Source organism: Channa argus, chromosome 7 (assembly GCF_033026475.1).
Source record: "Channa argus isolate prfri chromosome 7, Channa argus male v1.0, whole genome shotgun sequence".
NCBI classification, from domain to species: domain Eukaryota; kingdom Metazoa; phylum Chordata; class Actinopteri; order Anabantiformes; family Channidae; genus Channa; species Channa argus.
In genome coordinates, this window is record NC_090203.1 from 5,326,467 (window position 1) to 5,343,903 (window position 17,437).

Below are 17,437 nucleotides of genomic sequence, written 5' to 3' on the forward strand. Positions count from 1 at the left end.
GCACTTTTATATTCAAATTTTTGCTGCCGTTTAAGGTCAAATTTAAAATGTGTCTTTTTTTTTGTCAATTAACTTTTATTTGTAAAATGAGATGAAATCAAAGGTAATGTTATAGCCATTCACCAGAATAAAATATTCTGAAATCGACAACTATTTCAAAGAGATAATGTAACATTAACCATTTTGCAGGTGCAGCTTTGACAACCAAATTGGGACACTGCGTCCACATAGTGGCTTTAGCATTTTGTGACTAGCTTGCCAAGGCACAGGGATCATGTGCTCTGCCTACCATTAGACTACTTACCTGTAGGCAGTAGGCAAAATCTTCAAGCCAAAGCTCACAGGCTAAAGCCACACTGAGACTGATGTGAGACCTGCAGCCTCCACTGTCTATTGAATGACGCTGCTCCAGTTAAGCATTAGGGATGATGCAGTGTCTTCAGTCAAATACATACAAGTGCACATACCCGGTGGTTATTTTGTTGAAAAGCTTTCCTTTTCATCGATGTCTCGCTAAACTAAATTTGGATTGCAATGTGTTTCTTAAATAGAGGGCGTGTTCATTCTGAAAGCCAACGAAGTTCAAAGAAATAAAACGAATCCTTGTGTTTGTGATTTATTTTATTTTTTTTGGGAAGGATAACCTCCAACAGCAGCAACAAATGATGGGCATGACCTCCCAGACAGGAACCTCCCACTCGTCTTTGGCCACCACACCCCCCTCCACAGTCCAACCTGTGCGCCAGAGTTCTGTTGCCCCACCGCCCAGCCGGCGCATGAAGTCCCAGACCTCCCATCAGCTGTCCGTCAGTGCAGCTGCCGCTCCCGCTGCTCCAGCCAAAACACGCCCACAAAGCGGAAATCTCCTGCAGTCGCCGGAATCCGGCTACGGCGGCAGGCAGCACGGGTCCCGGCAGCTGTCCGTCAAAGACAACACCGCCCCGGGCCTGCCCCACCAGCAGAGCTCTGTTAAGGAAAGTCAGAGTCCACAGGGAACCACTAGTCAGAGCACTCAACAATCACCACAGCAACAGTCTCAGCAGCAACAACATCTACTCAAACCCACAATGACCAAACAGGTAATATCTGCACTCCCTGAATATATATTCTTCTCTTCTTTCTCTGTTCTTCTCTTCAGCTTTTTGGTCAATTTCTCAGCAATGCTTAAGATACCAGTTACTCTAATCTGAATGGCTTTTAATTGTGTGTGTGTGTAAGTCAGCGAGCAGTCGAAAATGACAGTAACACTGCAGCATTAAGGGCATGAGTCCCACCAGGGGCAGACCCTGCCTGAAATGTATGAATTCACCCTCCTAAGAGCTCATGTTCTCATATTCAGTATGCCGACCTTTCTTCATAGGTCTCCCAGTCTCCATCTACCCTCAATCCCCCGACCCCAGCCAATGAGCGAACAGTGGCCTGGGTCTCCAACATGCCTCATCTGTCAGCTGACATTGAAAGTTCGCGGATTGACCGTGAAGATTTCAAACTAAAGGAGTACTCAAAGAGCATGGATGAGTCCCGCATGGACAGGGTAGGTATCCATATCACAGGTTTCAGAGTCGGCTTTAAACGCTGAGTTATGTCTATCATTGCCCTCGAATCTGGTCTCAACACAGAAGTCCAGAGGTCTCAAACAGTGTGAGAAACAACAGCCATCAGCCACATGTTTTGAAATCCTTTTCAGTGTTCGATATAGTCATTGCACCTCAGCATTCATGGAAGGCAGCCACTGTATTTCTGAATATTTTGAGGCGTGATTCTACTTTACAGCTTGTGCACTTTACAGTGCATAAAGCACATTTAAACCCAAGAGTCACTGTAGCTGCAATGAAGCAATCAAGGCTGGTAAATATGTCCCCAATATAAACACTTCTAATTTTGCTTTCACTCTCTATACCTCCGCCTCAGGTACGAGAGTATGAGGAGGAAATCAACTCCCTGAAGGAGCGCCTGGTGATGTCCCACAAAAAGCTGGAGGAGTATGAGCGGAGGCTCCTAATGCAGGAGCAGCAGACCAATAAGATCCTCCTGCAGTACCAGAATCGGCTCGAGGACAGTGAGAGGAGGCTACGGCAACAGCAAGTGGAGAAGGACTCCCAAATTAAAGGAATAATTAACAGGTAAATGGAGGCTGTTGTTGGGATGGAGGGCAAAAGACCGATAAGACACGTGGTGTCTTATAGGGAGGCCATCAACCTTGTTTTTGGTTATTATGACACCGTCCGTGAATAGACTACTGTATATGGGTTTTGTTCCATTTTACGTGGATAAAGTGACGATGGATAGAAATCATTAAGTTAAATTATTTTACTCTGAGGAGTGAGTGTCAGCATACCTAACCAGATTGAAACCTGATCTCGAAGCATTCATTTCCAAAACTACGTTGCATATTGGATTGGACTCCATTTACCCGAAGCTTTCATCTTGCAAAGGCTACTGAGGAGTAGGGTGTAGCGCTAGTGGGAGGAAGAACTACAGCCCCAGGAGCAAGGCTAGCAGCCGCATGTGGAAGGCTGCACGCATGTAAAGAGGGACAAATTAAATGAGACGATATAAAAAAAGGATATGGTAAACGTCCAGGGCACTTTCCCATCGTGGCTGGTGGTGTTCAACTGAGTAGAACTAGACAGTTTTTAGAGAGCTTTCGATTGTCCTCTAAGCTCTTGCTATAGAAAAGCTGCTATCATAACCTGAAAAGTTGTTCGCTTGGCTTTTAGGAGCATCATATTTGGATGAGAGTGGAGAACTCTCTCGGCTGAGTTCTAATTTATCGAGCGCTTGTGTGAAACTGTCATGGTGCAGCATTTGAGCGGAATCTTTTAGCTTTCATTGATCGACCACAAAATTTCATAGCCGATGCGAAACGAGTGGGATATTGTTGTATTCGGGCCCAAAAAGCCAAAATGTTTGCTGTGTTGTAAGGATTCCTTGATGACTTTAAGTGTGATTGCACATTATCAATGCTGCTCAAATGTAGTTTTATATAGTCAGTTAAAAGTCTCTGCGGGGAAAACGAGCACCACTTTTTCATGTTTAGATCTTATAACTGAAGGGTGGATATCTGTGACAGAGAATATTGCCACTTCTAATCCACTCCAGGAAAGAAGACATGGAATGAAGACAGAGACAGTCCTGCTCACCTTTTATGGGATAGCATCTCTAACGCCATAACCTTGTATATAAAAGCATCATCAAACACCTTCCCATGTCCTTGTGCTGTTGCACTAATCATCAGCCATTTGTGTGAACACAGTTCTTGCTTTTAACTGGATCTTGGGATCATTTGAGATGATTCCACTTAGCTTAATTTCCAGTTGACACTCCCACAGGGTTGCACAGTAAAAAAAGCACAAGAGGACAAAAAAAATTGATACCTTCACAAACTTGTCTGCACCTTTTTAAAGCAACTCAAAGCCTTGTTTTGGACCTTCGGGGCACGGGACTATGGAAGACCATGGTTTAGAATTTGCTCTTCCATCCCTTAAAACAAGGTGAACCCTGTTCACCGAAGGACTGCTGACGTGTCTTTCTACAAAGTGAAAATGGGGACTGATGCCTCTTTCCTGTTTACATACATATGATGCTACGGTGTAACTGAAGGAGAGAAAGTAAGTCCCAGACGAAACTTGAATCGCTCTGTCCGTTGTGAAGATTCAAGCATAACGGGATAGAGGAAACTTTATCAGAACACTCGCCCACTGATTAGTGCTCCCCTGGAGTATAAGGGGAATACAGCGTATGTGCTGCACGAATAGTGTGCAGGAAGGTTGTGTTTCCAAGGCTTACACTTGTAACTTGTGTGACTTTTAGTCATCCGACCACACAAGGACCAATTCAGTAGCAGATCTGGATGCTTCCAAGTTTTACTCACAATTAACTGAGCCAGACCATGTCATCAAAATGCATTGTAACAATTATGCATCTTCTGGACACATTTGAATATTAATCCAGATATGAGCAATTCATAGTGAGGATGCCGAAAATGATTGGACTCAGTGACAAGTGTAACCATAGACTTATGTTTTTTGTATTTTCTTTTCCCTCACTTTTTTTTCCATCCTAAATTGACTTTTATGTTAAAATTTTCAAAAAGTCGATGCAAAAGCAAGCTCAGGTTCTACAGACGGGAGCAGGTGTGATCCTGAATTCATGGCTCCTGTGTACGCTTGAATAAATCTCTCTATTTGCAGAACTAAAAATCTTAGCATTGTGTTTCCAGTTTCAAAGATTTGTTCTTCATAGAAGCCTTAACGTTCTGTTTAAAAAAAAATAAAAAATAAAAAAAATAAATACAAATTTACTTTAAGCTCTTGAGCAAATCTGTCATTAGACCAGATCCACTTCTTGTTCACAACATTCTAATTTAAACCAAAGCCACATATTGAGTTTTAGGTCATGCTAGGTTAAATCCACAGAAACACTGAATCCACTTTACCTGTAGCACGTGCATCTCCTATATTTTTCCTTTAGTATATCGATCCACTTAGTTGGCTACAGGCACTCCTTTCTGATTTTTTTTTTTTTTTTTTCGGGGAGGGGGGGTTGTATTTTGGTTATTATAAATATGAATGAAACTATTTATCTTTCCCAAGCTGTTTGCTGTGAACCGAACAACTGCTTTAGGTTGGAGAAATGCGGTGAGTTTGCAGGAGGGGAGGGGGGGGGGGAACAAAATGCTGTCATAGTAATAATCTATTTTTAATGATAATCTATAGCATATTAAAATCTGTGATGCAAGAGCCATAATAATAATAATATATTAAATCTATATGAATCCTATGGAGAGTGAGATTATAACTATTTTAACTTTGCAATAGTTTAACAGGAGAAGCGCAATAATAGATACAATATGTCTACATCTTCTGGTTGGGCAAGTGCACACGAGGGATCCTGACGAGGTATATTGTATGCAGTTTGTGTACATAAAAACAACCTTTTACCAGGTGCCATCCACAGTATCTAAACAGAGAAGTTAAAGACCTGGATTACTGTAATGTGCAAAATGCCACAGAGACAACGTGACATGGATGACGTGACTTTTTCACAACAGTATTTCATCATATTTTAAGTGTGTTCTTAAGTTCTCAAGTTGTTTTTTGGGCTTATTTGTATGGTGTTTGTGAATTTATTTGCATTTGAAATGAAAGACTGCAATGGATATTATTTGATGAAATCGCAAAGCATTTTCTTTTTCTATCTGTATGGTTTTCCTGTATATTTCCTTGGTATGAATTTTGACCTGCAGTCCGTCATTGGTGGTGTCCAGTGACATGGTGATCAGACTAGTTGTTTGAGAAAGTCAGACAGTACTGTCATTTAACTTATGCAGTTACAGTATGATTTAAATATTATTTAAAGGTTGCAACCACGTTGGTGGTTTCCACATCAACAGAGAAATAGATAATATATCTGGTGTCAGTATATCCGTCTCTCTTTTGTAGCAACAAAATATCGATAGGCTGTACAGATTGTGCTACGGCAAAACGTATGTTTTAATCTTGCAATGAATTCATATGATGATGATGAGTTTTGGCTTGGTGTGTGTGTGTGTGTGTGATTGACATGGCTCGTAGCAACAGCCAAGGGGTTTTTGTTTTGTTTTTTTCTCCACTTTTGGCCAGACCTGTGTCAAGTAGTTGCAAATAAGTCTTAGTTCGTTTCAAGCGGATTGGTGGGGGGTCAGCTGCATCGCCACAAATGAGATGCACAGAGGTACGTTTTCAGTCGTACACGTACACTACGTTGCACTTTTTGGCAAAAAAGAAAGTATTTGCAGCTGCGGTTGATCCAGGTCTGTTGTCTTTCCGTTGACTTTACATTACCTTTACATCCTATTGGACACCTTTGTCTCTTGCCTTTTTTCTCTGTAGCAAATATTCAGACATTTTGACCTCATGTTGGTAGACACACACATTGTTTTGACTTTATGTACGACTTGACCTCAAAAGCACACTACTTGAAGAGCAACTGGATATAAAAAACATCAACTTTTCCTCTTTATTTTCTTTTTTGTAACATATCACCCACATGAATCATTGTCTGCCTTTTGAAGTCATGTCAGAATCTTAATGCTGTATACCCATGTTACATTCCATTGTTTTTCAGGGCAGTGCTGATATTTCTGTCTGTGCTTATGATTGATTCTTTTCTTTTTCCAAGTCTCTTCTTTTGTAAAATAACTCTTAACACTGTACATTATTTATGGAATAAAACATCCAAACACTTCTGTTTGAAACTTCACCTGTGGATTTTCATTCTTTATTGACCAACATGTGCCTGTCTGTGTTCTCTTAATAAAATAATATGAATGTGCTGAAAAATGGCCTTGAGTGATACAATATGAGTTGTTTAGTCGTGTATTTACTCTGCACTGAAAAACATGGTGGCAGTTAAACTTTGCTGTCAATTCTCGAATTGGCTTAGTGGATTAGAAAACACCTGTCACGATCTTTTTGGTCCCTTTTGCCCAATTAAATTGACATGCGTTCGCCCAAGTTACTCCTTCGTGCAGCATTGTGCTACACCGTTGCCCGAAAAGTTGGAATCATTTCGTGTCCAGACACGTTTATTACGTTTTAATTTTCACTGCGATATGTTTGGAAGGGATTGATCAATAAAGTGTAACTATCAAGAATTGTTTCGATTTCACGAGAAGAGGCAAAAGATATTTTATTCCAACTTTAGGGGCAAACGTGTATCCCAGCAAACCTATTTGATGTTAACAAATTGTTAGGAAAAAAACAGATGGAAAGTGGTGAAAGCAATGCACTGAAACCTATCAAATGAAGAGCTCTTTATTATTCACACTAACTTCCATTTGGCATTTATCACCACCATAACAATACTCACAGTTTAGCCAGTTGGCGGTGTAACTGCAAGATAACCCTGACAGTTATCCTTGAATCATCCTATCTGGAGCATATCCCTGGCACTTGGATAATCACGAGAGCTGGGAAAATCTGCACCGTCCGCTGGCTTGTGAAAGCTGCAGCAGCGAGCGCGCCCATATCTGTGAGCGGAGTCTTTGAAACGACCAGTCAAAGGATTTTCCACCCGTGCCTTGGTCGCTCCATGTTACACAAGATGGGCAATTCCCTGGGGAGGATCGGGGATCCACTCACTTCACATAGCTGAGCATAACGGTCCACAGTTGGCTTTCATTTGCACTTGGAAAACACCTTAAATTGGGCAAACAAAGCTTTGATGAATCCCACGGGAGCGAGAAGAAAAACAGACCCCAGCACTGAAAACTGGCAGTGCCTCATAAAGCATGGCTTGAGTTACTGCTGCTCAACATTTGCATGGGCTTAAAAGATTGGGATTCAGATTTGAGATACAGGTAACCAGCATGTTGTCACTGTGTGCTGCTGTTGATACAGATGTTCAAGGCGCTTCTGCTTAACTTCTTAAGTGTCATCTTGGATTCACAATACTCCCTCTCTTTCTATCACCCCCACCCCTCCCCCCCTCTTCCTTTCTTTCTCTGTCTCTCTCTCTCTCTCTCTCTGTCTTTCTCTCACTGCTTCCAAGACTCATGGCTGTGGAGGATGAGTTAAGGGGAGGACCCATAATTGAGCCAAAAACCAGGATTTTCGCTGATCAGGTCTGTGAGACTGCTTCTTCTCTCGTCGAGTTCGTACGGTGGCCCGTGCTATCTTTTCTTCCCCTCTACCTGTCTTTACCCCTGCTGCTATTATTTTGTCTGCTGTGTGTATGTGGTCCCTCTGACTGTCTTGCCCCCGTCCCTGACTAGTCCCTGTGTTTGGGTTTGACTGCCATGTGTCTGCCAACATACCTGGGAGCTTTGAAGATCAGAGATTGTGGCTGTTTGCATTCCTCAGCTCTAGCTGTCTCAGACGTCTCTGACTCTAGCTGGGTTTGTGAGCGTATCTGGGTCTGTGACGTTGTGGTTTCAAATCTTCTGCCAAGCATGTTGCGGTTAAACCTCTTTAAACCTGTTCCACAGGCTCAGACTTGCACCCTGGTTATTGAACACCTGAGCCTCAAATCGCACTGCCCTGTATGCTGCGTGGTTTTTGCTTTTGGTGGTGCCATGTCTTCAGGAGCTTCCTTTCCTCAGTGCTTTTCATTTCATGCCCTCAATCCGCCCCCTTTCTTTTCCTGTCATATTGAACTAGCCCACCTTCACGCATGACTCATGCTGTAAATATAGTGTGTGCGTGTGAACATATAAATACATACTATGCGTTGTGTTTGAGGAAACATGCAAGGAATGTAAGAAGTAATGAGAGCCACTAATTTCCTCACTCAACATTTGTCCAGCTCCAGTTCCTCTTAATATTCTTAATATTCAAACGGGAATAACCTTTATTTTATGTATTAGATGACTGTCACCAGCAAGGTACTGGCCTTTTACCGAGCAAAACGTGCAGCGGCAGTACACCAGTACAGAAAAACTCAACCAAAAGTAAAGTAAATTCTGCAGAATGGCCTGTTTGAATATCATTTATTATTGGATTACAATTATCTATGCATGAATGCAAAAATCCCTTTTATCTTGCAGCCAGTAAACCTAAGAATAATTGAAATGACTTTAAATGCTGCTAAGCATCTTTTCAAGCTTGTGACTCTGCTAAGTAATGAGAAACCGAATGTGTCGATACAAATCGTGGATTTAAAATGACGGCATTAAACATTCGGCTGAGTTCTAGTGTTAAGAAGCAGAACATAGACAAACTTTTTGCTCACATAAGTACAGCGCTTGAGTACATGTACTTACCTGGACCATGTGTTCTGTCAATCCAAAGCTGGAAGATACCAGATACCACAACACACCAGATCCAGGCATTCAACAATGTGCAGTGCAGGGTCAGTTGGAAAACTGAGATGTGAATTTTCCCCCCGCCCCCATTGAGGTCATGTTACCATCATCCATAGTTTCCGTGATGGTTTAGTGATGTAAACAGAAAGTATAGTTATCATTGATTTAGTTAATCACATTGTTCTTCCAGCTTCTGGAACCTTTTTGTGTGTGTGAGTGTGTGTTTGTTTGCATTTTAGCAAAGTAAGCAGAATTTGCTATTAGTACTTCCTGTTACAGAATTACTCTGAACCTCGAGAAAAACATTAACACACGATGAGTTCTGGAGCTATAGGATGTGTCACTTTTCTCTGAGTTCCAAGTGGATTTATGGGTGTTTATTCGCAATGAACATCATAGATAATGGTGTTGTCCGAACGTGGAAGCTTGGCTGAATCTAAAAATATGGGGATCAGATGTGACTAAGTGATGACTCAGAGGAGTGAGAGGACAATCTGACGCTGAGGGTTTTATAGCACAGTACTTTCTCTACTCCCCACATTTACTTCTGCTACAGGACAAATGCAACACAACTGTCATAACAGTTCAGTTGTTAATGCCACGCGAGCTATAAAAAAAGAAACATGCAGTAGGAAACGGAGCTGACACGTGCTTCACAGCGTCACAATGATGGTCATTATACCAACAAATATCACAGTGATTCATCCTGAAAATTGCACAAGGCTGCATGTACCGTATATTTATCATTAAACAGGAACAAGCAGATGTTTTTTTTAGGGGGGGGATTAATTCCAAATATTGTCTTCCTGTAAACCTAATTAGTTGCCAGATGAATAAAGTTTACTATGTGGAATGATAAGGTTAGTGTGGTCAGAAGTAGGTAATCAGACAGTATCAAACTGTGCAGATTCTAGGAAAATTAATAGATACAACCAAAAAAAAAAGTGTGTGTGCATATATACATATATATATGTATATATGTATATATCTCCAAAATGCAGTAAATTGTTAGTTTTTAAAAAAATATGTGCAATAATTCTGTATTACAAACATAATATTTGGGATGTTGCTGTAGGACAGCATTTACCTAAATATTAAATCATTATATGACATTGGAAATTTATTGTTTTGCCAAAATTATCAATAGTATCAATGAAAACCATATTCTAAGCTTCAGTACTCAGGGTGGTCTGTAACCAGGAAACAATGGAAGTTAAGAGTAATAGGACTCGTTTAGGTTGATTCCCTTCCTTCATATTTCTCCTCACATTCAACTTCCACTTTATTTCAATGCCAATTCACATAAAGCCTTTCGCACTTGTGCTTTGTATTAATGAGGCCACGTTGACCTCCTCGCCTTTACACTCGGCCGACGCATCTGTGATTGAATTCGAGTGAAATATTGCAACCAATTATAGTTAATCTGTGAAGTGGAGAAGAAGACTTTGAGAATTAATTATAGTGTGTATGGAAAACAGCAATGTTCCATTTTTTAAACCTCCCCCAAAAATGATAACAAGTTTATAAATCATTTTATACCAGTATATGTGTTTTTATTCTTCCGCAGCAATTGTGTGGCTTTATACCAACAAGTGCCTGCCTTGACTAAAGTGTTTATAGGATTACAGAAGAGCACACTGTGAGCAGCACCCTGCTTAACATTCAAACTGAGCTAAAGGTGCCCTGCAGCCTGCAGATCACCTTCACTGTGCTATTGGAAATGGAGCATACGACTCTTACAAACATTGCAAGCAAGTAAACTTCTGAACGTGTGTATTCAGGTGGGTTGTGTTGTGCACGTGTTCGTGCTTCCGCCATAACGATTTGTTACCGGAGAATACTTTTACGCTGAAAGGCTCCTTTCATTGACATGTTGCTAATGGTGCTCAAAGCTAAAGTGGACGTTATTTTTGGGTGAGAATTTCTGCGCGGATGTTTTATCAGCCATTTACTGTTTAGTTGGGTGTTTTAGCTCGAGGCCACAATGTTCATCGCCACTGCTCTTCAGACTTGAGCAAACTGTTCAGTCCAATGTGATGACATTCAGCTTTAATAGGTGGTGCACACACAGCGGCTGGGAGGTGGGGGATGGGGGGGAAAGTGAGTTAATGGGGAGCGAGAGGGGAGAGACGCAATGCCGTTGTTTCCTCGGGCCACTGGTACCAGCTTCCAAAACAACAGCACACACTTAATTAGGCCTCTCATAACACTCATATTACAGGTGCAAGATGCTATAAAGCTTCCCACAAGAGCATCTCTGTGCCTACAAACTAAAGACACGATGCAATAAAGCATTTGCTCTCCATTAGAGACATGGGTGCATTGGTATCTGATGTGTTGATGAATATGCTCCAGCATCTGGGTAAATGAAGGTTTTGAAAAGTATTGTGAAGGTCTTTAGTAGTTCTTCTTGCCTGGTCACGGTTGTCAAGAGACATTATACACGTAGTGACTGGTGCAAAAGTGGTTCTGCTGTGCGAAAGGCTGTTTAATAAACGGTGGCCCTGAGAGGTCAATGCACTTTATTTTTTTAGGCCAAGAATCCACGACCAAATAAACAGAAGCGAAGCAAAAATTATTTTGAAACGCGCATGTAAATGTGTCTCGTATTCGGTTGTGTCTTCTTGTTTGCAGCTTGTTTTTTTGTTTTTTTTCTTTTTCTAAATCCTGCACCTGTGTCGCCAAATTAATGTTTAATGTTGGTCTAATTAATTTTTCAATATGTATGGTCTGAGCTCGCTGTGCATTGTGCTCTTAATTCATTTTTTTCCGGGGAGCTTCAATCAGCATCATGGCATCAACAGTGTCGCCACAGCGACACACAGCAGCTCAAACCCGTCAAAATGAATGGATTTGTTAATTTAATTTATCAGTTTTTTTTCCACTTATCTAGGTGTCGCTCATATTAATTGGTTAACCGCCAGTTTATCAGGTACACTTCGTTAATAGTAGACTGAACTGTAATGTCTTTTTAGAGGCCGAAGTTTGTGGTGTTTACCGACAGTTACATCTTTTATTTATCCGCCCCATTTATACCAGCAAGGCTGGTTGAAATAACACTCTTCTGTCCGCTCTCAGTAACACACGCACCAGTTTTGTGAGCACTAAGTGCTTGTTTAACGCAAATCACCTTGAATCTTTATTCGCTTGCAACAGATCCGGATGTAGCAGCCTCTGTCAGTGTGGCTCGTCGGCTCTGTCACTGGGTTTCAGCCATTTTCCTGGTGTGTGTTGCAGAGAAAAGTGTTTGGCAATCCGTGATTTTTATTCGGGTTTTGTCACGAGATTGTTTTACCTCCGCTTCGGTGTAAAGCATCGGGGAATCATCTTGCATAGTGTGTGGCGGCAACCATTCCACGACTCCCAGAAGTTCCAGAAGTCTCCTTAATTTTTATGTGGAGTGTGTGTGGTTGAACAACAAATTGCTCTGTGATTTTTGATGATATTATAGAGTTGATGTGCTGCAAATAGTTCTCCAAGTGTGTATATATTCATCTCCATGGGGTAGATGATTGCATGTTTGACATAAGCATGTTCTCCACAATCTATTTTACAGATTTTTTTTTTTAAACCAGGAATTAAAAAAAGTTTCAGTTTTCTAAATGCTATTGAATTATTTCTTAATCGGCTACTTTCAGAAGCAGCTGTTGTTTGGAGTGCACGACTCGACGCCTTTTCTTTCTCGACCTATGAGCATGGTTCCTGCTAACGACACACAGCATGGCACGCTGCTTCGACGCTTTCAGGCTGTTGGGTTGTCCGATTATCTTGTGTGCGTTGTTGCCATGTGTTAAGGATTTTTCTGTATATTTATGTCCTTGTTTCTGTAAACTTTTCGTTGTGCACTGTGTATGTATTGTTGTGTGGGTGGCTGTTTCCCTCAACTTTCACCGCCCTCCCGAATCCTGCCCACCGCACACGAGCCCTCCCTCCCCTCTTTTTGCTGTCAGCTTCCTCCTCCTGCCTCCTGCTATCAACCCTCCTCTCCTCTCTCATCTCCTCTCCTCTCCTTTCCTCCTGTGTTGATGAGATACGGTGATTTCTCTTAGGGGAGGCGTCAGTCCATCCTAGTGCAGCCCCGTCTTGCGCCTGTCCCACCCCGAGTATCCAGGTAATAAACAAACCGGCAAACTCTCACTCTCCATCCATAACTTGCTGCCTCTGTTCCACTTCTGCTGTTCTCTGTGTGCGTCCCTGTCCGTTTGCAGCACCCTGTGAACTCACTGCAAGCCAACACACTGACAGTCCCACTGTACATTTCCATTCATCTTTGAGAAAAAAAGAGGCCTGTCACAGAATGTTTAGACAGAGGTTACGGATGGCTCTGAGGGGCCTGCCTCATGTAGAAAGAGTGACAAGGAAACATTTCAAACATTCCACCCTGCAAAAACTTGGCAGCGAGAAGACTTTATCAGAGGTGTAGTACTCATAAATCTTGTAATGCAATATCAGTGTACACAGCTTCAGGCCGGCCTGTAGTCACAAGAGAGACAATTTCCTGTAGGTGAACAAACGTCGTGTTGTAAGATACTTGCTGCCATTTACAGTTACTTGTTCCCAACACAGAGCATTATCACAGCAAATAAGGTTGTGTTTAATAAAGCGAAGGCAAATAAAGGCTCTGTCTCTCGTTGACCGCGCTCGCTAAAAAGCAGGGAAAAAGTTATTTCTGCAGAAAAGAATAAAGACTAAAAAAATCCTAAGGTTAAAAAAAGATTTTGTGCATCAATGGTGAATAATTCTGTTTCAAATTCGCTGTGACGCAGAGATATTCAGACTCGTCCACCATGCCAAACTGTTGAAAGGTGCACATTTTTAGAGTGCTGTCCATAGCACAGCCTTACCAGAGCATTAACATTATCAGGGAAAAGGGTTTTGTTTTGCAGATATCCACAATGAATATACCCCAAAAAATACCCATCTTTAAATTGTTAATCGTAGATACCCTGGACACTTTCCAATACATTTCCTTCTAATACTAAGAATGTGATTTTGACCAGAAGAAATAACTGATGTTAACACTTTGATTACAGACAAGAGTGTGCTTCCATTTTAAGGTGAAAAACCGCTTGCCCCAAGTCCGTTACTCCCACAAAAGTCTGCTAGTTTCTCGTGAGGCATTTTTCAGACAGGGGCCAAATATTCGTCGTGACACCATTGCACCCAAGTTGTTTGCTAGTTTAAAGTCTCTTGTTGTCTAATAAACGGCAGGAAGGTGTCGTTTATGCGCAGCGGCAGGATTGTGTTAAGTAAACGTCCTTCTCCTCCGTCACGCGAGAAAAATCGACGTTTTCCTTGTCAGGTTTGGCAGGAGGAGGTGGCAACCTTTAACTTTAGGAATATTCTGTGGCAGATCTCAAATAGCGAGTTTACTTGGAATATTTGGCATGAATTCGGTTCATGTTGACAAATGAGCACATTACATTCCTTGGCAGAAGTATACAGCAGTATTACAGTAGCACAGAGCTCTTCAGTCTTGTTGAAGTACGACTGCTGCAGCCCACTACAGATAAAAATACCATTGCTTGTTCACACACAGTCATAACCAGGAAATCACAAGCACACAGCATATGCCAACATTATTATTCACAAATGGTTTTCAAGTCATATACGGAGACCTTCCTGTAACTCTGTGGTAGGTTGACTTAGCTGTTGAAATGTAGAGGAAAAAAAAAAAAGGTTCCACCGTTTTCAGATGTTGGCATTTGCAAAAAATCAACTGTAAATGTGTTTTTATTTATTCTTGGCAACACACGCGCATCCATCATTTTATTCTAAACACCAACGTAAAGTATTACTGTTACAAAGCTTCACCTACTTTTGTTGATGTTTCTTTGTACCTGAAGTCAGAAATAACTCAATAAAAAACTTTTTTTTTTTTTTTTTAATGATTGGTTAAACTATTTTCAATGCAAAAGTGTTGTTTCCTGCCAAGCAAGCGATAAAAACAATCCACCTGAAAAGAGAATACACATTTCTTATGGCTCCACAGACTTCAGTCCAGATTTGTGAGAAGGAATATGAAACGTGACAATTTGGCTTGTTTATTGCTTAAAAACGAGCCCAAATTCTGACGCTCACCGCTCCTGGTGGTAAAATCTGAATCTGAAAGTCAGTGGAATGTAATGTGAATTTTCTTTTACTGTCGATTTATTATTTTTTTTAGCTGAAATACACCCTTTTAAAAATGTTTTTCTACCAGTGTGTTGTACTACAAACATGAACTTACATTTCCATTCGAGTTTTCATCCCTCCCAGCACACCTTCAGACAAACAACGGGAATTATGGGAAATCTCCGTATCTGACCCAGTCCCTCCCTGGAGAACACTGATTCAATGTGCACATGTTGTGTGTGTTTTCTGTGTCTTTCCGAGGGTCCGTGTTTCTGATTTTGATGTGTTTGTGTATGTGTCTAGCACCTCAGTTATTCGATTGAATGGTGGCACAGGCCAGTCGTTCTCGTGTGTCTGATGATGTGTAAACCTGCTTCCTTTGTTTTATTTGCGTCAGATATAGGCGTTTTTTTTTTTTTCCACCTGCTAGGCTTATCATCAAAAGGGTCTTATTTATTTATTTATTTATTTATTTATTTATTTTACATTTTGAAATATAGAGTAATTAAACCAACAGCAGGTTTTTTCATTTTAAAATGTGGAGGTGAGAAAAATTTCACTTTGCTTTAGACTTGATTGGAGATTGGAGGAGATGGGTAAGAGCCTGTGTGTACTCTATCTGCATTATTTACCATACACCTTATATTCCCACTGAGTGTTTTGTGTCTCTGTCTCCAGTACTGCAATTTTCATTAGCATAAAAAAAAATACACACTCACTCCAAGGTGTCATTGAATGCACCTAGTAATCAGACACTACAACCCACAGAGAATGGAGCAAGTTTGGTAAGTTTGAAAAGGATGTCAGTAAACATTTTGCCATCTCTTTGTTCAGCTGCTTGATTTCTCAGTTTAATAGACATGTGTATTGATCTACACATGGATATTAAATGTCACTGTTGGTTGTGTTTGAGAGTAACCAACCCAGCGTTAGTGGAGTCATGTTACTGGCATCCTGTAATTGTCTGTAGTGGATATCGTAGCTGTTCATAGCACCAGTTAGCAACAGAAAATGCTTTATTCATTTTGGTTCTGATTGAGAAGAGAAAAGGCCTGCAAATTAACACCACGCTTTCAAGGGGTAACTTTTTTTTTTCCTTTATTCTTTTCACTTCTTTTTGTTTTGTTTTTTTGTTTTTTTTAAAGTGAAGTGGAAACACCTTCCACTCACAATGGACACATCCATCAGATGCAGTTTATCCAGTGGTTGCTTGCTTTTGATTCATTTGGATGCAGATCAAACTATCTCTCCTCTTTCCTGTCTTTCCCCTCTACCGCACTTTTATCTCATTCGTGTTACAGCACCTCATACTTCTTGTTCGTAAGGTTAAAAGTCCTTTTTGATGTCATACGTATGTTCCAGTAACTTAACCTGACTTAAATTACAGCAGATACTTACAAGCTCTTTAAGACTGCTCCACACTCCTTTTTTCAGTGTCAGTGGAACAGAGTCTCTATAATTATGTCTAGACACCACACAGTAAATGTGCCAGGCATGATAAATCAAGTGCAATTATTTCGAGAGGTTTCTACGCAGGTCTGATGTTAAAACTGTGAATTCCGCTTTTCAAAAGGCTTCTATATGCAAATCAACTTTAGAAGCTCTTGGATACATGAAGCACCATTATAAATAAAGTCCTCATATAGTTGTCAGTTGGCACAATAATCCAATTGTTTTCTCTTCCCACTGCTAATGCACGGACGTCAGTGAACAACACTGGGAGCGAAGGCTTTCAAACGGGCCCTGACATATACTTATGATGAAAATAGTATTTGCATTGCTGCTATTCACCACAAGCGTAGGTAAGGGAAGAGGGCAAAACCAAACTTTGACTTAGTCACTGATCAAAATTCTCAACACCCATGCAAGCAAATGGGTTTGGCTTAGAAATTTTGGTTGGTGGATTTGACAGAGATTTGGATTTTGTTCCAGGCTCATTGGATGCATTTTAACATCATTGTTTTTTTTTTTGGTTGGTTTTTTTTTTTTTTATGCTAAGCTCTATGTGGCTTTTTTGCATGTTTATAGTCATAAGCTAAGGCTACAGGATGTGCTATTAAGATATATTTCGTAGAGTTTTTCTACAGTACTACTCAGGCAGACGCATATTCAAATCCAAATTTAGTCATTTTCCAGCGTGATTTAATTCACTTGACCGGCTGATTTTCCCTTACGCCTGGCACATGACAAACACCCCTTTGCTTCTCATCAAAAGAAGATCGGGACCCCTTTGACCTCAAGAATTTTAATTCCCCTTCACCCCTTCTTTCTCTGTGTCCCCTTCTCCTTGTGCTGCCATTTCTATTGGTGTACGTCACGCATCAACTTCGGAACTCATTTGGCTGTCTCTCTCCCCTCTCTCTCTGTCTCTCTCTTTGTTTCTGTGTGGTTCTTCCAATCCCTTGCCACTCGTCTTTTATTTCCTACACCCTCCTTACTTTGTTCCTGCCATTGCTTTTCCATGTTCTCAACCGATTCTTTCTGTTGTTACTCAATGTTGATGCCTTCCACTTCAATTCAACCACATTATCCTCCGTG

General features: G+C 40.9%; 1 protein-coding gene across 14 annotated transcripts in view; it reads left to right on the forward strand.

Moving 5' to 3' along the window:
- syngap1b (synaptic Ras GTPase activating protein 1b) overlaps nucleotides 1-17,437 on the forward strand; it is a 119,984-nt gene that overhangs the window by 96,802 nt on the left and 5,745 nt on the right. For 10 of the 14 annotated variants that reach the window (XM_067510316.1, XM_067510303.1, XM_067510305.1 and 7 more), the window contains 4 exons: nucleotides 639-1,079; nucleotides 1,361-1,534; nucleotides 1,912-2,123; nucleotides 7,534-7,606. In XM_067510316.1, the coding sequence (XP_067366417.1) occupies nucleotides 639-1,079; nucleotides 1,361-1,534; nucleotides 1,912-2,123; nucleotides 7,534-7,606 (900 nt within the window). Of the gene's footprint in view, nucleotides 1-638; nucleotides 1,080-1,360; nucleotides 1,535-1,911; nucleotides 2,124-3,102; nucleotides 6,244-7,533; nucleotides 7,607-12,834; nucleotides 12,897-17,437 lie in introns of those variants that run through there. The other 4 variants (XM_067510307.1, XM_067510308.1, XM_067510304.1 and 1 more) reach the window with 3 other exon arrangements.